At 42.3% G+C, this 22335-nt stretch overlaps 1 protein-coding gene and 1 non-coding gene across 4 annotated transcripts in view; one reads left to right on the top strand and one right to left on the bottom strand.

The window, feature by feature from the left end:
- The window catches only part of lama5 (laminin subunit alpha 5), a 228071-nt gene that overhangs the window by 203715 nt on the left and 2021 nt on the right, over nt 1-22335 (top strand). For all 3 annotated transcript variants that reach the window (XM_062979024.1, XM_062979023.1, XM_062979022.1), the window contains exons 59-79: nt 323-502; nt 948-1090; nt 1597-1770; nt 2456-2592; nt 2806-2959; nt 5174-5307; nt 5945-6107; nt 9212-9343; nt 9857-10008; nt 11611-11743; nt 13454-13594; nt 14044-14174; nt 14303-14470; nt 15407-15539; nt 16499-16638; nt 16892-17081; nt 19003-19155; nt 19562-19721; nt 19836-19966; nt 21006-21096; nt 21795-21914. In XM_062979024.1, the coding sequence (XP_062835094.1) occupies nt 323-502; nt 948-1090; nt 1597-1770; nt 2456-2592; nt 2806-2959; nt 5174-5307; nt 5945-6107; nt 9212-9343; nt 9857-10008; nt 11611-11743; nt 13454-13594; nt 14044-14174; nt 14303-14470; nt 15407-15539; nt 16499-16638; nt 16892-17081; nt 19003-19155; nt 19562-19721; nt 19836-19966; nt 21006-21096; nt 21795-21914 (3060 nt within the window). The remainder of the gene's footprint in view (nt 1-322; nt 503-947; nt 1091-1596; nt 1771-2455; nt 2593-2805; nt 2960-5173; nt 5308-5944; nt 6108-9211; nt 9344-9856; nt 10009-11610; nt 11744-13453; nt 13595-14043; nt 14175-14302; nt 14471-15406; nt 15540-16498; nt 16639-16891; nt 17082-19002; nt 19156-19561; nt 19722-19835; nt 19967-21005; nt 21097-21794; nt 21915-22335) is intronic.
- Nucleotides 1837-2032, bottom strand: LOC134299053 (U2 spliceosomal RNA). Its single transcript, XR_010006205.1, has one exon. It is a non-coding gene; the product is annotated as a U2 spliceosomal RNA (small nuclear RNA).

The raw sequence follows: 22335 nt of genomic DNA, 5'->3' as shown, positions 1-22335 counted from the left end.
ATGCCCAAAACATGTGAAAACAATATCACAATGCTAATCCCTCCATTGAGAAAATAGTGTAGAAAGAAGAAGAAGAAAGTATTTCTGAGCTACTTTTAAGAATATTTGTCGCTTGTGCTTCCCTTGTTCTGGAGTCAGAAGTTGAAAAAGTTCTTTTTATTATCACAGTTCCTAGAATTCACCAATTAATGTGACCACTGATATTTGGTTTAAACAAATGTGTGCTGTTGTGAAACACCAGGAACTGTTTATTTGATAGACAAATGCTTCTTTCCAGTTAATGTTTGGTAATTAGTCTAACTTCCTTTGTTTCCTATGCAAGATGGCACAGCAGGGGCAATCCAGAATGCCAAAGATGCTGCCTCACAGGCCAATGAAACAGTGGCAAGGATGGAAGAAAAACTGAATAACATGCAAAAAAATCTGGACGAGTGGAAGCAGCAATATGGAGACCTCAAAAATGAAGATTTAAATCAAGCTGTTGGAGAAGCCAAGGATACAGGTATATAGGTTTTTTAAATTGTCAACTTTGCCTTTTCAGAATGGGTTTGAAGTTGATCCTAATGCTGGTACAAAGATCCTTTTCTATGGCACGAAATACTTTAGAAACCTGATATTTGAAATAAATTGTTATTGCATTCTATCTAATCTCAAATATCAGTTATCAATTTGATGGCTTTTATTTCTTAACTATTATACATTTTTCTACACAAATATCCAAGTGATAGTTTGTTCAATCATGTTTGTTCAGTAATAGTTTGTTCAGTGATAATTTGTTCAGTCAGGTTTTCTGGAATATGTGACTCACCCAAAGTTACCCAGTGGGTCCATGCCAGAAATCAGTTTGGTCTCCAGAGTCATGGCCCAACATTCAAATCACTATACCATGCTGACTATGTACCTGTTGTGAAATTCATGACCTAGATTTCCATTTCTCTGCCCTCCAGTATCCAGCCTTGAAAGCACCCTCCCATTACTCCTGGGAAAGCTCAGCAATCTGGAGAACAGGAGGAGCCACAACGCAACTGTTTCAGACAATATCCTGCGAGTGCGCCAGCTGATATCTTTGGCCCGGAATGCTGTCAGTAAGGTATAGATGTAGAAAATAAAAGCACTGACTGATAACATTGCTCTCTGCCACGACAGAAACTAAAAGCAAGCTTCTTTGTTATGTTCCGTGTCCCCAAGTGAATTCTGACAAATCTCCAGCTTGGCTTGGAGCTTGCTGGTGCACAGCCCAATTCAGTGATTAATCAGCAGCAACTGGGAATTAGCAGTTCTTTAGCTTTTATACACTAGTTCAGTGTTTTTTTAAAACTGAAGGAAAAACCATTTATGAGACTAATGAAAGGTTTCACTTGAAGTGCACTGATGTAACGTTGACTGCCTGGAGAAACTTCATAGCTGACAACAGATTGCTTGAGAAGCTTGTTGAGAAAAGTTTTGAAGCGAGGCTGAATGGAGGCAGCACAAAGACAATGAACTCTGCTAGGAGAACAAGTTGTACCTTTCAATGCTCCTTCCATAAAAATAAGGGTTGTTTTTTTTAAAGAGCAATAAATGATGTGTTTGTCAATTTAATCTTTTGACTTCTAGATCAAAGTTCCAGTGAAATTCAATGGAACTTCAGGTGTGCAGGTCCGGACTCCTATCAACCTCCAAGATTTGGCTGCCTATACTTCCCTCAAGTTCTATATCCAGAATCCAGAACAGAAGCGTCAAAATGGAGATGACCTGGGACGTTTTGTGTTGTACCTGGGACACAAGGACGTACGTATATTTGATTCCATCAGAGGAATCAGAGGCAGCTTGGGAATGCTCATTCCAGTGTTTTTCTGGGTATTGATTGTAAGCTGGGGTGAGGGAATGCAATTTCATTATATCTATTTTAACACATTCATATCATATTTATTTTATTTATTTACAATATTTATACCCCACCCTTCTCACCCGAGGGGACTCAGGGCGGCTTACAAAAATTGGCAAAATTCAGATACTACACTTGATCTTAGCCAAAAGGCCGAGAAGCGATAATTCAATGCCCAAAGAAAACAATCATAAAAGCAAAACAATACATATAAATCCGTTAATAACATTATTAAAATACATTATAAAACCTTAACAACATATATATAATTAATTCCATTCATCCAAGATCCTCATGCTTCGTCCTTAAATCAGGCCATGTCGACTTTATAATCCTAATGGTAGCATATCCATGTTCTCTGGCAGAGAGAGACTGTGCCATGTTAAATGTTGCTGATAAAATTATGATTGGAAATCTTTGGTACAGAGTCAGGCTTGGATACATAAATCTAATGATTCTAGTATGCAGCTCCAGTTTTGTAATTCCATAGTTGGCTTTGCAATCCATCCTAAGCACAAAGCAATCACCCAAATGATGGCATTGATAAGGAGATTTCAAGCTGACCTGATTTAACCTGTGTGTATCTAGGCTGTTGGTGACTACATGGGTGTTATCCTGAAAGATCGCAAAGTACAATGGATCTATAAATTAGGAACTGAGGAACCCACACATTTAACTGTTGATGAAGAAATTGGAGAGCAGTTTGCTGCAGTCAGCATAAACAGGTACGAAAGAGAAAAAAAAGAATGGGAGCACATTCAAAATGATTTATTTAAAGTTCATCATTGGATAATCTGAATATGTGTATGCATGTCAATGTGTTTGCAAGTTTCCTATTGACTTTCAAAGGGTTTTCTTAGGCAAGAAGGGGGTTGGGTTTGGACAGGGGAGTTTTTCTTCTTCCAATTGTGTAATCCCGTCCTCCTTGCTTTTTTTAGGATCTTGCAGTATGGACACATGTCAGTGACTGTGGAGAAGCAAACCTTGCATGAAACCAAAGGAGACAGTGTTGCTAAAGGAGAGCAGGGATTGTTCAACTTCAAGCCCCACAATGTGGTCTTGTACGTGGGAGGCTACCCTTCCAGCTTCACGGTGAGATGGATTGACCAGGCTGGTTTCAGAGGGTATGGGGAAAATCATTGGAGGCAGACATTTCTGGCTTGATTCAGGCAGGGGAACCTCACACTCCTTAGCCTTTCTTAAGACATCTTCATAATATGGCCACTTCCTACAAAGAGCTCTTAGTATTTATCTTAATGGCAACAATCATGTCTTTCTAATGTAATACATGAAAGGGATGTTAATGTGGGATTTGTGTATTGATAGTGTTTAAATGCAATTTGTGCCATGCTTGAATTGCAACCGATTGCATCATCCAGAATGTACCATAGTGTGGAAAGAGTTAATTGCCAAGAAGCTATGATGACCTTGATGTGTGGCTGGAACTAGGGAGTATCCAGACACAAGTTTTTTGTGCATAACGATTGCTTCAGTTCAGTTCTGTTCAGTTGAGTTCTGTCTGCCTAGAGTTCGAGTCAAGTTCTGTTGGAGAACAGAGCAGTCCTGTGTTCGTCTGTCGTCTGCAAGTCTGTTTGTGTTGATTATTGCTGCATACAGTAAAACTTTGTAAATAGTTTTACCAACTATTTTCTTCGTTCTGCGCTCCACTGCTTCCATCCAACTACTGCTGTGCTGCAAATACTCTGACAAGGGAAAAGAGGAAGGAATATAGCAGCACCTTTTGAGACTAACTGGTTCATTGTAGCAGGAGCTTTTGTGGATTTCAGATCCACTGAATCTCAAGTGGATAGGCATTCACCAAAGTTCAGGCTGAAAAAAAATCTCAAAAGGTGTTACTAGATTCTTTCCCCCTCTCTTGCTTTCCTTTTTTTGGTAAAACAAACTAACCTGGAGACATGAATAATGCTTTAAGTGTCCCTGATTTCTTGTGCAGAGTAAATTAATGATGCAAAGATTCCCTCTATGTTGTGTAGACAGCTTCCTAGAGTAATACAGTTCAGGAAACCTACAAGCAATGAGCCTTCTGAGGAGGGAACAAGTTTAGAAAGGAATGTGGTAAATTGGGCTTGCAACATCCAGGAAGCTTTGGCCAATCGAAGCAAGGAACAAGAGTCATAAAATCATAGAATTATATTGTTGGAAGAGACCCCCATCCAGTCTAGCCCCATTTTGCCACACAGGAATAAACAATCAAAGCACTCTTGACAAATAGCCATGCAGCCTCTGTTTTAAAAACCTCCAGAGAAGAAGACTCCACCATGCTACAAGGCAACGTACTCCATTGCTGAATATGGAGCCAATGGGATTTTGGCTTGCACAAACAGGGGTACAGTGTCTAGATCCAGGGCAGTCCTGCTCCCCCTCTATTCTGCCTTGGTCAGACCACACCTGGAATACTGTGTCCAATTCTGGGCACTGCAATTGAAGGGAGATGTTGACAAGCTGGAAAGCATCCAGAGGAGTACAACTAAAATGATTAAGAGTCTGGAGAACAAGCCCTATGAGAAGCAGCTTAAAGAGCTGGGCATGTTTAGCCTGCAGAAGAGCAGGCTGAGAGGAGACATGATAGCCATGTACAAATACGTGAAGGGAAGTCATAGGGAGGAGGGAGCAAGCTTGTTTTCTGCTGCCCTGCAGACTAGGATGCGGAACAATGGCCTCAAACTACAGGAAAGGAGATTCCACCTGAACATCAGGAATAACTTCCTCACTGTGAGGGCTGTTCGACAGTGGAACTCTCTCCCCCAGACTGTGGTGGAGGCTCCTTCTTTGGAAGCTTTTAAGCAGAGGCTGGATGGCCATCTGTCGGGGGTGCTTTGAATGTGATTTGCCTGCTTCTTGCAGGGGGTTGGACTGGATGGCCCGTGAGGTCTCTTCCAACTCTACTATTCTATGATTCTATTTAATTCTGCCAAGGGTGATATAAGGTGCTACCGGTAGTAGCTATTGCTGGATCTACACTGCCATATAGTGCAGTTTGGAACGACATTATATGGTCACTGCCTGCCACATAATGCAGTTCAGTGAAGTTCAAACTGCATTATATGCATCTTTATCAGTGGTTCTCAACCTGGCTGGGATTTCTGGGAGTTGTAGGCCAAAACATCTGGGGACCCACAGGTTGATTTACATGGACCATGTAATGCTGTTCCAAACTGTATTATATAGCAATGTTGATCCAGCAAGAATATCCAGTTTGGGATGCTAGTCTAGGCTGAGAAGTTGAAACACAGGAACATAGTCTCTTCAGACCCCAAAAGGTGATGCTTCTTTTCTGTACAACAGCCTCCTCCCTCCCTGCGCTATCCTAACTACCGTGGCTGTATAGAGATGGACACTCTCAATGAAGAGGTAATGAGTCTGTACAACTTCCAAAGCACTTTCCACCTGGACACCGCTGCTGAGAGGCCTTGTACAAGGTGAGCTGAATGACAATATGCAATTTCATGTGGTTTTTCTTTGTCATTTTTGCTTGGGACTGGTATTGGCATTACTTTAGAGAAAACAGAACAGTTTGTAGACATGAAAAAACAAAAGGAGTATCATTCAGACATCTTGTGGTTATTTTAAAGCTTTTGTTTGCTCCAGAGACACACTAGTTTATTGATTGTGAGCCCAGGATTTGATTGCACAAGTCAGATAAATAAATTGGAAACATTGTAGCAGAAACCTCCTGGACATTTTCATTTTTCTCTCCAAGAAGTGGGGATTTGTTGTTAAGAATTTTTGTCTGTTTGTAATATTGGAGGAGTACAAAAATAATCATGATTAATTTGTTTTTATGTATGTATCCTGTCTTTTCCTGAACCGCTTTAACCTATTTTCCATCTATATCTATATCTATATATATTTGGAGTCCTATGTAGTCATAGTCAGCCTTGTTTCTGCTAGTAATTACTAAATGCTGCAGCATTTTGCCAGCTTCAATTTGGAAATCTTTCTTCATCCAATAGCAAAGCTTAGAACATTTAAGCAACCTGATTTCTACATTTCAGGGGTACAGTTGTGTATTGTTATGCTTTTTGCCAGTTTTTGCTAATTCTCTTTTTCGTTTAGGTCTAAATCGACAGGTGACCCCTGGTTGACAGATGGCTCCTATTTTGATGGCACTGGTTATGCAGAAATTAAATTTGAGAGCCAGATCGGTTCAATCAAGCGCTTTGAGCAAGAGATGCGGCTGGTGTCCTATAATGGGATCCTTTTCTTCCTGAAACATCAGGTAAGTGTTGCTTAGCATTGGTGCCTTTGGCCAATTGAGCAAGGAGAAGACATCAGTCCCTGTCTTGAATGGTGTTCGAAATACAAGAAGAATGAAGTGAATGTCAATCTTGAAAAATTTACATCGGATATTGATCAGAGACAGTAGCTGAGGAGATGGAAAGAGAACGTTAGTCTCTCTATGTTGGGAAACTTTGAATACCATGTCATTGCACCTTTTCCTTCTTGTACCTACCTGGAGTGATACAGCATTTCAAAGTATTTGAATTGATGTGTTCATATCTAGTTGCTATTTTACAGACCAATTTCCAACCTCCCGTTTTTGGGCAAGGTTCTGGAGCGGGTGGTTGCAGCGCAGCTCCAGGAATTCCTCGATGACACAGATTTTCTGGACCGCTCACAGTCTGGCTTCAGGCCTGGGCACAGTACTGAGACGGCTTTGGTCGCCTTGGTGGATGACCTCCGCAGGGAGCTGGACAGGGGGAGTGTGACCCTGCTAGTTCTCTTGGACATCTCAGCGGCTTTCGATACCATCGACCATGGTATCCTTCTGGGGAGGCCCTCCGGGATGGGGCTCGGTGGCACGGTTCTGCAGTGGTTCCAGTCCTTCCTGGAGGGCCGTTCCCAGATGGTGAAGCTGGGGGACACCTGCTCGGACCCCTGGCCATTGACCTGTGGGGTCCCGCAAGGGTCTATCTTATCCCCCATGCTATTTAACATCTACATGAAACCGTTGGGAGAGGTCATCCGGAGTTTTGGAGGGTGTTGCCATCTCTACGCAGATGACACGCAAATCCACTACTTGTTCCCATCTAACTCCAAGGAAGCCCCTCGGATGCTGAACCAGTGCCTGGCCGCTGTGTCGGACTAGATGAGGAGCAAGCTGAGGATCAATCCTGACAAGACAGAGGCCCTCCTGGTAGGTCGCCAGTCTGATCGGGGTATTGAGTGGCAGCCTGTGCTGGACGGGGTTGCACTCCCCCTGAAATCACAGGTCCGCAGTTTGGGGGTCCTCCTGGACTCAGCGCTGACGCTTGAAGCACAGGTGTCGGCGGTGGCTGGGAGGGCCTTCGCACAACTCAAACTTGTGCGCCAACTGCGACCATACCTCGTGAAGTCTGACTTGACCACGGTGGTCCATGCCTTAGTCACCTCTAGACTGGACTATTGTAATGCGCTCTACGTGGGGCTTCCCTTGAAGACGGCCCGGAAGCTACAATTGGTCCAGCGCTCGGCTGCCAGATTAATAACGGGAGCGAGTTACAGAGAGAGATCCACTCCTATGTTCAAGGAGCTCCACTGGCTGCTGTTCATCTTCCGGTCCCAATTCAAGGTGCAGACCATCATTTATAAAGCCCTAAACGGTTTGGGACCCTCCTACCTTCGTGAACGTATCTCCTACCATAAACCTGCCCGATCCCTTCGATTGTCAGGGGAGGCTCTCCTATCGCCACTGCCTATATCTCAGGCCCGCCTTGTGGGAACAAGGGAGAGGGCCTTCTCTGCTGTGGCCCCCCGTTTGTGGAACTCACTGCCCAGTGAAATTAGGCAAGCCCCCACTCTTTTAACCTTTAGGAAAGAGCTAAAAACATGGCTATTCCGATGTGCCTTCGGAGAGTAACTGCTCTTTCGTTACTCCCCTCAACATTGATCCTCTAGACTGTTTTTCTATCTGATGTCCCTGTCCCCTGAGGTTTTCTATTTGATCCCTGTCTCACCCGAGTTTTTAATTTAGTGTTCATGCGGCTCGCCCCTGTTAGATTGCTTCTTGATTTTGTGTTATACTGTTTATTTTATAAGTTGTGTTGGTTAATTGTATTTTGATATGTTGTTTTTATGTTGTTTTATATTGTATTGTCCTGGGCAGGGCCCCATGTAAGCCGCCCCGAGTCCCTTTGGGGAGATGGTGGCGGGGTATAAATAAAGTTTTATTATTATTATTATTATTATTATTATTATTATTATTATTATTATTATTTTGATAAAATTTTGGCTGCTTTTTTCATTGTTGCCTGTTTTGGGGAGATTTGGAGACACAAGGGTTAGCAGAGCAAACTATTGCCTTTATAACTGATTTTAGGGTGGTTTGGGGAGCACAAAAAAGCTCATAAATCAACCTTACTTAGGTGATCACTCGTAGGTCAAGGATGATGGTCCTCTGTTTCTGGTGTCTTGTGGGTGTGTCCGTAGGTGGCTGAAGAGACCTATTCTTGATCTGCATGTTCTACCACAGTGAGGACATCGATTTCCAGGTAGAAGGCGGTCCTGGTCAGGGTTGGCTTGACGCTCCTTCCTCTTGGCACGTTTCTCCCTTAAGCCTTCCATTCGTGCCTCTTCGAACTCCGCAGCACTGCTGGTCACAGCTGACCTCCAATTAAAGCGCTCAAGGGCCAGGGCTTCCCAGTTCTCAGTATCTATGCCACAGTTTTTAAGGTTGGCTTTAAGCCCATCTTTAAATCTGTTTTCCTGCCCACCAACATTACGTTTTCCATTCTTGAGTTGGGAGTAGAGTAACTGCTTTGGGAGACGGTGATCGGGCATTCGGATAATGTGGCCAGTCCAGCAGAGTTGATGGTGTAGGAGTATCGCTTCAATGCTGGTAGTCTTTGTTTCTTCCAGCATGCTGACATTTGTCCACCTGTCTTCCCAAGAGATTTGCAGGATTTTTCTGAGGCAACGTTGATGGAAATGCTCCAAGAGTTGAGTGTGACCTCTGTAGACCATCCACGTTTCACAGGCATAGAGCAGGGTTGGGAGGACAATGGCTTTATAAACAAGCACCTTGGTATCTCTACAGATGTTCCGATCATCATAAATCAACCAGAAAGTGATTAAGGGGAGATACAAGGGCTCTGAGGGGCTCTTGGGGTCCTACAAACTGCACACAGGAGTCCCAAAGGGCCACATATGTTCTGCAGGGCACTCCTTTCTCTATAGTTTGCTTAATTACTGGCTAATTTGGACCTCATTGTAGAGAAAGTGACGTTCTTCTCTTAAGGGAGTAGATTCTGCCTGTTCGGACTGTACTTGAATCTTGTTGCAAAGAGAAGCTAGGATTCAGGATTAATAGACTGAAATAGTTTTCTCCTTTTTTTTCATCCACAGAGGCAACTGCTATGTTTGGCTATTCAAAAAGGAAAACTGGTGCTATACTACGACTTCAATGGAGGCCTGAAAACAGCAACACCTTCCAAGGATCCTGCCACACTACTAGTCAGCAGCAACACAAACAAAGCGGTAATGACAGAAAAGAGATCTGAAGGCAGGGTCTGCCTGTGGTCTGTGAATTTGTAACAGCATGTCAAATCAGAAACGTGCCCCCTCATACCTTTCATAGATTGTAAAATTGTTCAATCCAGTATGTATTTGTGTTAGCATAAAATGACTGTCCTCTGTTTTCACCTTGCAATGAAGATAATAACTTCTGGCTAGTTCTGTGAAACTATAGCATGGGCAAACTTAGGCCCTCCAGGTGTTTTGGACTTCAACTCCCACAATTCCTAACAGCCGGTAGGCTGTTAGGAATTGTGGGAGTTGAAGTCCAAAACACCTGGAGGGCCAAGGTTTGCCCATGTCTGAGCTATAGCCACATGAAACATACAGTATAGTCTCCTAGGCCCTTGAAACTTGCAGAAACTTCTCTCCTGGTCTAATTTCCTCTTGATTTCTCTTTCCTCTTTAGAGACAAATACCACCCATTCCAGGGAGAATATTCACGGTTTAAAGTTTTCTGGTTTTGCTTGATTCTAGATCCAAATATTCCTCCTCAAAATGGGTCCCAAGGATCGCATCCTGGTGCGACTGGAGCAATCAACCATCTTCATGGTGGAGCAGGAAAATGCCTTACAAAATGCTACCTCGTATTACCTGGGCGGTGTACCTGTGTCCATTCTCCCCGAAGGGTAAGCTTTGCTTTCTATCAGCCTCCAGTGCCTTCTCTCCCTGCATTTTTTTCTTACTTTAATGATCCAGCGATATAATATTTGCTTTGTTTTGGATGTTCTGTAGATTTCTTAAAGTTTGCATAGCCCTGTTTATGTGCACCACTGCAGATGTTTGGAAGAATTGGAACACTTTCAGAATTCAATCTTATATATGTTTTAAATATTTAGGTACAAATGGTTTCTGTGTCTGTAGGACCACTTTTCCCCCAAAGCCAAAAACTACTGTCTAAACTGCTGTTTACTTCCTATGGCCTAATCCAGCCTTAGAGTGATTAATCTAGATCAGCGCACAAATTTGGACCACTGTCTGTCAACAGAGTAGAAGGTTTTTTTTTATTGTGTCAGAAGCGACTTGAGAACATACTGCAAGTTGCTTCTGGTGTGAAACAATTGGCCATCTACAGAGACATTGCCTAAGGGATGCCCAGATGCTCCTGCTGGGAGGCTTCTCTCATGTCCCTGTAAGCTAGAGCTGACAGATGGGAGCTCACTCCATCTCGCAGATTCGAACCAGCAACCTTCAAGTCAGCAACCCAACCTTTTGGTCAGCAGTCCAGCTGGAACAAAGGTTTAACCCATTGCGCCACTCTATAGAGCAGAAAGTGATACAGAACTAAGGAACACTTTAAAATGCTACAAGTGAAGAAGGGAAGATGTGAAGAGACAAGGAAAATACAATTCCTTGTATTTTAATATACACATCAATGTACACTTCATATAGCAACCAGCTGTGATAGAAACAGGATGCCCACAGTTCAGAAACAGGCCTCATCGGGCCTTCAAAAAGTATGGTATCTAAAATTCTTTAAAAAGTGCTGTAATGAAACTAGAAATCAATCATTCACCTAAATAGGATGTGACCAACATGTAAACTGTCATTCTGTAGCAATTATCTTCATTTGAAGCTTCATGCTTGTGGGCAGATGATACTTCCCACCCCATCTCACAAGACAGCTGTCCCAGTGGTCTTAGTTCTAATGGTTTTTGTGTGGGGTGTGAAAAAACTCCAGTTGGTTAAAAAGCTAGAGTATGCATGGCAGTTTCTTGTTGTTCAGTATGTGCACATGGGGTTTTTTTTGATACTGCATTATCATGGGGAGAAACATAATTTTACTTAAGTTTTTAAAAGACAGCTCTTGCCTATAGGCTCAGAACATGATATTTATTCAGGAGATGACTTCTCCAGTTGAATTCTGTGAGATCCATATAAAGAGAGTTTGCTCTCAGTGTTGTCTAAGGCTTTCATGGCCTCCCGGGTTATTGTGTGTTTTCCGAGCTGTATGGCCATGTTCCAGAAGTATTCTCTCCTGACATTTCGCCCACATCTATGGCAGGCATCCTCACAACCTCTGAGGATGCCTGTCATAGATGTGGGCAAAAGTCAGGAGAAAATGCTTCTGGAACATGGCCATGCAGCCTGGAAAACACGCAACAACCCTTTACTCCCAGAGTCAATCTTCACTTTTCACCCATCCCTTGATCTTCTCTGTGGAATCCTATTGAAGAAACTCAATTTTCTTTCCTTCCATATCCCACCTTTCTGTCCGATATGTTTTTCAGCCTGAAGAAAATATTCCCCAAAGGTGGATCCATCAGGGGCTGCATGAAAGGCTTGAAAGCTCTTGGTAAATACGTTGACTTAAAACGTATGAACACGACAGGAGTCAGCTATGGATGTACATTGGACCTCCTGGTAAGAAGGGTGCATTTGTTCTGGTACTTATAAAAATGATCTTGCTTGATTCTCTAAAAGTTTCAATCATGATCAGCCAGATATTCTTTAGAAATTCAAAAACAGGAGGCTGTGAGGGAAACTTCTTTGTGTCTTTGGGTAAATGACACTGTAATTTCCATACTGGTAGTGGGACATTGCATTGTGATACAGAATGAAAAGAACAGAAGAGAACATAACAGAAGGGCAGAGAAGAGTGAGGGGGGATTTTTAAGGTTCATGAATAGCATATGGTATTCGATTGAACACTTTATTTAATGTTGCTGTGTTGGGTGGACTCTGGCTTGGAAGCCCAGGTTTCCATCCCAAATAAGTAGTTAAACCATCATTATATAGCATTCATACAAAAACACATAGTGGCAGCAATTGAATGGCATAAAAACTGACAAAAAAGGAACAAGCATCACATCTAAAATATACGTGTCACATTTGTTCTGTGTATCTTATTTTAGTGTTCTGGCTGTTATCAGAAGCACTTATCAAGATGTTTTGGAACTTGGCTCAGAACATTTTGTACATGTTTAACTTAACTAGAGAGGAAATTGCAGATTTTCTTTATCAAACCAAAGTGTTCTTCAGTGTGGCAATACTTCATTTATGTCTTGCAATTTTTTAAATACCCATAATGATCTCAGTTTGGCAGAGAAAACTATAGTCATTATTCTCTTTTCTGTATAGAATGTCTTGAGAGGTGCTGAGAAGATGGAGAATGAGTCTTTAGACATTTTATTCTTCTTCAGACCCTGGATATTACATTAGACAATGCCATGTTCTTTGTCTCTGTCTCTTATGCTGCCTGTTAATCTTCTAAGTATTACAGACTTTTTTATTACTTTTGCTGCAACACACAAGGGTCTAAAACGTATTGTTATCCTAACGAGAACATACTCACTGAATTCATGAAATTTATATAAGCATTGATTTACCAAACCGATTCAATAGGTATAGTCTAGTCGGGACCAATAGGATTTTGCTCTGGTAGGAAAGAGTAATCATTTTGATGTAATCCTGAACACAATCCATACAAACCTCCTCAATTAGTAATGTGAAGAAAGGTTTCATTAAAGCACAATGTGTTTGCACAGGAGAACTTTCTTGTAAATTGGACTGATGAGGAAGGATAAGCTCATGGCTTACACCTGTCCCCATTACTTCAATTGCTTATTAGTTTGTAGAGTGTTTTACAGTGAACTTGGAGATTGGATTGTAGTGTTTGTCTTGACATTATTAAAACTAGTTTGTTGTTAGTAGTTTAGGACAACATTTTCCAAGAGGTATCACTAGAAGTTGCCAAGTTCTGCGGGTGATGTGTCACAACTGGTGTGTGACTGTCCGAGGTGACATGTCCATGATTGTATTGATCATTATTGTTGATACTACATCAGTAGGGATTCATAGAATAATCATAGAGTAATAGAGTTGGAAGAGACCTCATGGGCCACCCAGTCCAACCCCCTGTCTTTTGCAGACATTCAGATGCTGTGGTCTTTCTTGATCTTTGTTTCTAGGACATTGGAGTCAGAAAAATCCTTCTGATTAATTCATAGTTCGTATTAATCTCTCAAACAGATAGCCTTTGATAGATAACCTTTTCCTCCATAGGCTTACAGTACTGTAATTTTAAAGACAATGTGCTTCCATGGCTGCTTCATTCCTGTTATTCCTTTTCAGGTGGCTCGTTCAGTTAAGCTTCATGGCCATGGCTTCCTGACTCTGGCACTGAGGAACGTGCCTTCTTTGCAAGATTTCTATACTGGTTTCAGCTTCCGCACCAGCCAAAGCCGTGGCTTGATGTATCATCATGCTACAGAGGTATGCTGTTCTTACATCTCCAAATGACATCTACCAACTCTCTCAAGGGGCTTGTTACCAGAATGGAGAGGAATAGTTCCTCGGAGGAATGTTGAGGCAAAAGAACGTTAGATGTCACAGAAGATTCTCAGCTCACCTTTTCCCAATGTGGTCCACAATGTTATATAATGTGTGTGCCCTCTGTGGCCCATGGGCAAACTCAGGAGGTTTGATTGACCCTCAGTCCTGCCCCAGATTTCCTTGCTCTCTCACTCTGGTGGGGTTTCCTGAATCCTTGACTGTTGTGAAACAGGTTTCAATGCCCTTGCCTTTATTCTCTAAATTGGAAAGGTAAGTAATTGAATATGTCCTTCCTGGAATATTAATGGTGAAAGGGTGTGTATTAGTTGTTACAATTGGTTGGCGACTTCTGACTCTGACATGCCAAATTACTCTCTCTCTCTCCCTAGGAAGGGACATGCCAGGTTTCCTTGCAAAATGGCAGAGTGGCAGTCAACGTCCTGACAACAGAACTCACAACAAAGAATGCATATGCAGATGATACAAGCCACTACGTTGCCATCTACAGTGACTCTTCAGGGTATATTTCATAGCTATCCTTTGTGATATTAATTACCATAGTCTCAAGTGCCGTCTCCTTGACACATGCAGGAGGGCAGTGGCACAAATGAATCTGTAGCTCCGAAATCAATTGCATCTCCTTTGCAGGATCCGGGTTTACATAGATGACCAGCTTCAGGGAACCAAACCAGGGACTGATCGCCTCAGGAGGCAGAAGCGACAGGATGAGCCAGCAGTCTTTCAGTTGGGTGGCATGCCCCGGGCCAGCGAACTTGGCAACCTCACAGGATGTATCGGGAATGTCTTTGTCAGACGGTGAGTCTTCCCTGTTACATTCAGGAAGCCTGATCTCCCCATTTTAGGTTTGTTCCTTCGTAGTCTCCATTTTCAGTGTATTCCAGGTGAGGAAAACAAAATTAATGGGTTACATGAAGCCCCAGTCTAACTCTACAGTCTAAAAGCCTCCTTCGCATCTCCAGAGCCCAAAGAACCATACCATTTTTTGAAAAATCAGGTTGAAAAAAGGATCCTAAAATAGTACCTCATAGCTCTGGAGCTTTTAAATGGCCTTGGGACATCAAATATTTTGAGCAAACATTTGTGTCTTCTTTTAACTGATCACACCATTTCAAATCTATTGTTAAAGCACCTATTTGCTCCTCTGCAGATGCCTAAAGTAGGGTTCATGTTTCATATCTTCTCAACTTGTTATTTATTGCAGTATATGGAGATTAGCAGCAATACAGAAATGCCTGAAGTGGGATACAGTTTCTCACTGCAAGCCATAAGCCTGGTTATTAACTTCTCTTCACATATATTATAGCGGGGCAGAAAGACAAATCTTGAATTCTCTGTTGAAGTTTTTTTGTGCTGTTGGCAAAAGACTGAGTTTCAGGACAGAGGATGGGGATGTAAATAGGACTCATTCATGTTGTGCAGGCCATTATACATTGGTTGATAACACCTCCAAAGGTACCAGATTGCAAAGATTTAACAGTAGAATTGGCATGGCCCTCAATTCCTGTCTTGGAGAGGAGCTGAAAGTGAATGCAATACAGCAACTTAATGTCATAATTAGAATTTGGTTGTCGTCCATGCATTAGAAGGGCACAGTATCCCTGTGGTTTTGAGAGTTACTCTCTTTCCAAAAATGGCTAATAAAATTTTTAAAAAGGCCAGCTACCTGGCAGCTCTCACCTGGCTGTAGTCCTAGATGAGCAGCTGTTGATTTCATCGCCCTTTCTGCCACAGGACATCAGAACCACAGATGGTTGTCGACCTTCAGCAGAGCACTGAGAGTTTCAACGTGACCATGAACTGTCCCAGAGATCGGCAGCCACAGCAGATGCGAGCATCAGAGAAGAAGGGCAGGTGGAAACCCAAGGTGAAGGAAATGGCTGCGGTCATATTTTTGTCTTCATGTGAAATAGGCACATCTTGGAGAGAAAACTAAATCACAGTCTATACTGTATTTTGTACTGAAATATGAAGAGGCATCCCAGGAAGTGTATAAAGCAGCTTATTATCTAATCCCTTGTTGTCCCACTTCAAGTAACTGCCCTTATTCCATTGCCTTCGTTCTACCCAAAAGTATGTTATTCTGGAGCCACAGGCCCCTTCCACACAGCTGAATAAAATCTCTCCGGAAGACACTGTTTGGCAGTGCAGAGAAACTACGACCCCTTCCACACAGCTGTAGAAAATCCTCATTGAACTGGAATAGATGGCAGTGCGGACTCAGATAACCCAGCTCAAAGCAGATATTGTGGGATCTTCTGCCTTGATATTCTGGGTTATATGGCTGTGTGGAAGGGCCCACAGATTGGGCTGCCAAAGATTTAAAATCTGGAGGGACCCTCCATCATCATTTAGGGCAATTTGATATGGACATGGAACAGGGTCCTCTCTCCTGTGGCTCCTCAGTTGTGGAACACCCTCCCCTTAGAAGGCCACTTGGTGCCCACATTGCTATTGTTCAGGCACCAAACCCTTTGGAGACTTACTTGCATGCAAATCATTTTAATTTCTTCTGAACTAAATTGTCAGATTGGTTTTATTGGTTGTTACTCTGAGATGCTTGGATAGAGGTCAAGAAATAAAATATTTCCTAAATAAATAAATAGCACCAGTGCTGTAAGTTGCACTGAGGAGAGGCAAGGTGTTTTCAGACATGATGATCTCTGCCATTTGCAGAGAGCAAGGCTTTCAAGACTTTCTAACTTAAGATCCAGCCATCTAAAAGTTCGAATGTCATTAGTTTCCAGTCTAAAAAAACTGAGTTTAATTTCCTGAATTTGAAACAAAGGCAGATAGTGGAAGCAGATTTTTAAATTATTATTACAGGTGCTGAGTAAGAAAATCCTGAAAGACCCAAGCTGCCATCTGCCCAAATACCCCAAAGCCATTAAAGATGCTTTCCAGTTTGGCGGATCCTCAGTGAGCCGTTTGGAATTTGATGACATTCCAGTAACATTCCAAGAAAGGTAAAATGCAAGCATGGTCTGTTTCTCTAATGTTTCCGAAATTTTTCCTCACACTCCAACATGAAACAGAATGGAAACGTTTCAGACTTCAAGGATTTCTGGCTTAAAGGATCCAGTTACTGAGCTCTCCTTCTCCAGGTTGTTCTAGAAATGAATTCATTCACACTTTCTGCCTTTAGCTCCTTCCCTCTCCTTCTCAACTCCATTGCTCAATTCAGAATGCATTAATGGCATCTCAATCTTTCTTCTATAGGTTCCACTTCTCCATGGAGGCCAAACTGAACTCATCCAGTGGCCTGCTCTTTTACATGACGGATGACTCCCTGGGCTCTTTCTTCTCTGTGTTTGTCTCCAATGGCCGCTTTGTGCTTTTGGCTGAAATCAGTGGACGTAAACTGAGACTCAGGTCCAAAGACAAGTACAACGATGGAAAGTGGCATACCGTAAGGAAGGAGATATTGGAGGGGAGGGGGAGCTGGTTATCTTGCCAAAATCAGTTGTGTGTGTACTTTGGCCTGAATTCTGTTGTTAAGCATGGCTGGAGTAGATCCATTCAATCAGTTGGCTCTACTTGTGTTTTGACTTGCTGTAATAATAATAATAATAATAATAATAATAATAATAATATTAATAATAATAATAATAATAATTTATTTATACCTGTAAAGATCTAAGAACGACTGAGGTTCTTCCAGGCAGGGGGGAATCTTTAAATCCCACCGCTGCCACCAATTTGTAAAGATGTCAGAAAGGGGGAGAAATCTTTTTTTAAAATCCCACCTCTGACACCAATTGCAGAGATGTGGAGGTGGAGGTTGTTTTTATTAATTAATTATTATATATTTTATATCCACTGCCACCAGTTATTAAAGATGTTTTATTTAAAAGCTGCCACCAAATTATAGAGGTTTTATAATGTTGCCACCAAATGTCAAGGGGATCATCAATTCTTGCCACCACTATAGGAATATTTAGCCACTGGCTACTTAGAGAGTAGACTTTTAAATTTTGTTTTTCTTTCTTCTTCTTGTTTATTCTTAATGTGTATATATGACAGAGACTGAGATGTTTGAGAGAACAATAACACGTTTATTCAGGGGCAAGCTTAATGGTTACAATAACTTTTCTTCTTCGAGGCACTTTGACTAAGTTGCAATAACAGAATGAGGTGATTCAAACTTCCTAAAATGTCACCCTATGAATTTCAATCACAGCCTATCTGTTCCTTATCTGGAAACAGACTACCTTAAAATAAGTCACCAAACTTATTTTAAACTTGACTCAAAATCCAACCTTTGAGCCACCCTGATTCTTCAACTGAGAATCAGTCTTAACTGCAATTCCTCCAATTACAGACTACCTTAAAATAAGTCACCAAACTTATTTTATCCCTGATCCCCTAACTTAGGATCAGCCTTCCCTGAACTTCAACAGAGCCCAGACTAAAATCAACCTTCCCTGTGGTTCTCTGATCACACACACTGAGTTTCCCTCCAAATTCTACTCTCTCTTCAGCTAACCCAGTTGGCTCCGCCCCCTTCTCCATGGCAACCAGCCTCTGAGTGCTGAGGTGGCTATTCCCTTCATGCAATAACAATAATACTTACCCTTTTTAAAACATAACCACACAATTAAACATGGCATCTGTAAACTAAAATTCATACTTCTTTACAATACCCTGCCCCATCTTCCAAAAAGGGGCTCATTTGATTTAGCAGATCAACTCTAATAGGGTTTCAACTTGTATGTAAGAGAGGAAGAGTATAAATTCTCATTGCTAACTTATCATGGGATCTGGATCAGAGAGCCCAAGCGGTTTCGCAAGAATAATTCCAGTCAACGTTGGAAGCATTCTGTGTTGCACCCACTCATTGGGTGAAGAGACTCACATTGACTGATGCCCCAGTACCTTTCTCTCCACGCAGTGAAGAAGACATTCAGAATTGGGCTTATCTCTTGTCACTGCCCAGACAAGGTTAGGGACATGCAACAGAAAGAAATCTATCTCACCTCTTCTGGCTCCACTGCAGTTCCTTCCCTTGTCTCACCCATGTTAGGTTGCTTTGCTCTCGTCTTCAGTGGCTGTTTCTGTCTTACCTTTCTTCTGTTCCTCGCAAATTTTCTGGCAAAAAGCTGATGATAACAAGTTTGTACTTGGAGTGCCTGTATGTCATATTGGTGTGCCATGTCCAATCTTCACCTGCCAGATGTGTTGGACTACATCCCATCATCGCCCAGGCAGGAAATGTTGGACACGGTAGTCCACCAAGTATGAAAAGCACCAGCTTGGGGAGTGCTGTAGTAAGTTAATGATCCTCGAGTGTCATAGGCAGGTATGTGATATGCATTTCTGGCAATTTGCAGGTCTTCTTCAGCAGAGACAGAAGCAGAGTTCAGCTTGTCATTGATGGACTGAGAGCTCAGGAGAAATCGCTGCCAACAGCTGGAGACCTTGGGGTCCCTGTCATTTTCTATGTGGGTGGAGCTCCTGTGGAGAAAGCCAAGGCTCACATACCAGTAAGTAATGCACTATATAAGAAATGATTCTGTTTGCTGATTTAACCTGGTATTTTCTACCTCACCAACTAGTGTCATAGGAATCCAGAGAGGTGTTCTCTGCTCTGTCTCACCAAATTGACATAATTTTTAAATCACATAATAATGGTGGGTAAGTGGGCATTTCATGCATCTGTCCCCAGCCATAAAAGGCCACAAAAGTTTACATTTTGGCTCAGTCCTCATAATCCCTCTAGTTAAACCAAGAAGTAAACGATCTTGGAATCGAGGCTCATGTCTTCCTCTCATATACCACTAATCCAGATGAAACAGCACTTGTGTACTCTCCCATCATGCCCTAAGCAGGCTGATCTTTCTATGACATTATGCTGCTGTCCACCAAAACACCTGCTTCTTCTGTCTACAGGATGCTTCTACTTCCAGCTTTAAGGGCTGCCTCAGACACTTGAAACTTGACAGGAAGCCCCTGGTCTCACCATCCGGCACATTTGGTGTGACCCCTTGTTACGTGGGCCCTTTGGAAAACGGCATCTTTTTCACTGCTGAAGGGGGATACTTGACTCTAGGTATTGTATAGGCCATCTTGCCTGCAGTCATCCTCAAACTGCTCCCAATTGATCATTGAATACCATTTTCCTTCAGCTGCTCTGATAACGTTTTATATATTTTTGCCCTCCCAGACCAATCTGTGGCGATCGGACAGGATTTTGAGCTGATGCTGGAGATTCGTCCACGGAGCGCCTCTGGTCTTATTTTTCACATAGGAACAAAACAAACAAACTACCTCAGGCTATATTCAGACAGCCAAAAGGTAAGCTAACAAAGCAGCTAGTTATGAGGAAGCATTTTGTTAGTGTTGCCTGAGGTTGGACAAGAGTGGCTTTTAGTCAATTAGGATTCCCAAGTGTCCTGTTTTCTACAGGATGGCCCATACATGGGGACTTGAAATCTAGTCCTATATTGGGACCATTTGGTAACCCTAACCTTCACATTTCTTGACTTCAGAGTGTGTACCAACCATGCTTCCAGCATACCAACCTCTGAGCAGTTGATGCACAATGAAGTGACCTTGTGTACCAAAGTGTCCACTTGGTGGGATTGTGACTGGGTGGCACTACTTCTCAGTGAAACAGACCAGCTCCAAACTGCTTCACCTGCTTCTCTGTGTTGCCTGCATTGTTGAGAGTAGGAAGATTGAGCAATGGCCACAGTCACAACAGTCGGATCATTATCTGATGACATTTTGTTGGAGAGTAGATGCTCCAGGGTTGGTCTGTTCTGAGCACAGCATGTACTAACTTTTGGAAAGAGAAAATGCTTGCTGGGCTCAGAACAGATGAAGATTTCATATGCAGCAAAATGGTGAGGGTCCCTTTGAGTTGAGCCTATCTGAGGTCTGCCAATCATGTGGAGGACTAGAGCGCTTGCTAAGTGATAGGAAAACAGTAAGCTGAATAGCGACTGCTGGAAGTGGGGCAGGCTATAGGGAATTTGTGACTTTGTGGAGTCCTGTCCTCTAAGAACATAAAACATACTAAACAATCCCTGCATGTTGCAGATAATTTTGGGTTGGGCACACTTCTTTTGCTGGACTCCTCTGATCTACATATGGCCTTGCACTCATTTCCAGCAGTGGATCCTCCAGAAGATCCAGAATACCATTCTGGGTTGTTGTTTTTTTTACAGAGCTTGTGTATGGCCACTGATCTCTTCTCTACAAACTTCAGAATCCCAAATAAAAGGGCCTTTGAAAATTACAAGTTTAGCTGCGCTATCTTTGGGTTTTTTCAGGACTTCTCACCCTTGTCTCACCTGAGTGGAATCTCTAAATCCCTTCTTTGCTCCACTAGGTCACTGTGATCGCAAACACTGGTGCTGGAGAGTTCTCCACCTTTGTGGCTCAACCTTCACTCTGTGATGGCCAGTGGCACACAATAGCAGGTAAATGAATATTTCTTGGTTTTAGCTCTGGGACAGATTCAAAGATCAGTGTAAATGTGTATGGTTGAATGTTTGCAAGTTTTATAAACTTGACTTCAACTGACAATCACCTTTTTTATAAGTACAAAATACGAGAACAATTCTGGATGGCTATTTTTTTAGTCAAAATCAATGACCCTTTGAGGAAGGAAACAAATGCTTGACTATAAAGGCGGAATGAGAATTATTTTCCACCAGCTCAAGTGTGCTGAATTTGACATGTCATGATTGGACACGACACTCATTCTGAAAAAAATGCCTTGTAAGGTGGGAGTCAGTGAAACTCAATATAATATGGAAAGGAAGTCAGATTTTGCAGAACTCTGCTTTGAGATCTCAATACAGTTTCTTCCTTTCAAACATAGACTAGACCTCACCCAATCAGTTGAAAAGTAAGTTCCTTCTTTGCTGTTGTAGGCATCACCTGGGTCACCAGTACTGGCAGCACCAGTCAGAATTCAGAGTACGTTCTGAAACAGATCTTCCACCCATTTTTATGAGTTAGGTCTATGGACACTAGTACAGCCAATTCAATGCACCCTAATTATTTTGCCAAATATTGACCCAGTCCACCTGTCAGTTGTGCCAAAGGCTGCTGTGTGCATTATAATTTCTCAACAAGCCTGGCTATGGATTAACTTGTCTGCTTTCTTTTCCAGTCATGAAAAGCAGCAATGTGATCCAGTTAGATGTGGATACAGAGGGAAATTACACAGTGGGACCTAACCAAGCCGACACAGCTGCTATCAAAGAAAACTTCTACCTCGGTGGAATGCCAGGTGGGCAAGAAGAGCATGAATGCTGGCTGCCAATCACTGCCAGGATTTTATTGTAGAGTACATGATAAACACTGTACTGTTCAGAACATGACCTCTCTCACTTGGTTTTGGAAGCTGAGCATAGCCAGGTCTGATTAATATTTAGATGAGAACACAAGAAAATGACAATCTCTAGTCAGGGCAAAGAATGCATCTGGTCTGCAATTCTGCAGAGCCATAAGGTTAGCTAGAGAAACGGTCCAAGTAGAACAGAGCTACCTATGTAATTGAGATGAGTACACATGCTAAATAAAGGTAGTGGATTCAATGGGTATATTCTAGTCAGGGCAAAAAGGATTTAAGGCACATGTTATTTGTGTGCAGCAATTAACTGAATGGCTCAATCGACTGAATGGATCAGGATTAGCCAATTGGACAACAG

Source organism: Anolis carolinensis, chromosome 4, assembly GCF_035594765.1.
Source record: "Anolis carolinensis isolate JA03-04 chromosome 4, rAnoCar3.1.pri, whole genome shotgun sequence".
Lineage (NCBI taxonomy): Eukaryota > Metazoa > Chordata > Lepidosauria > Squamata > Dactyloidae > Anolis > Anolis carolinensis.
Note: the sequence above shows the minus strand (reverse complement) of the source record. Positions and strands in the feature narration are given on the sequence as shown.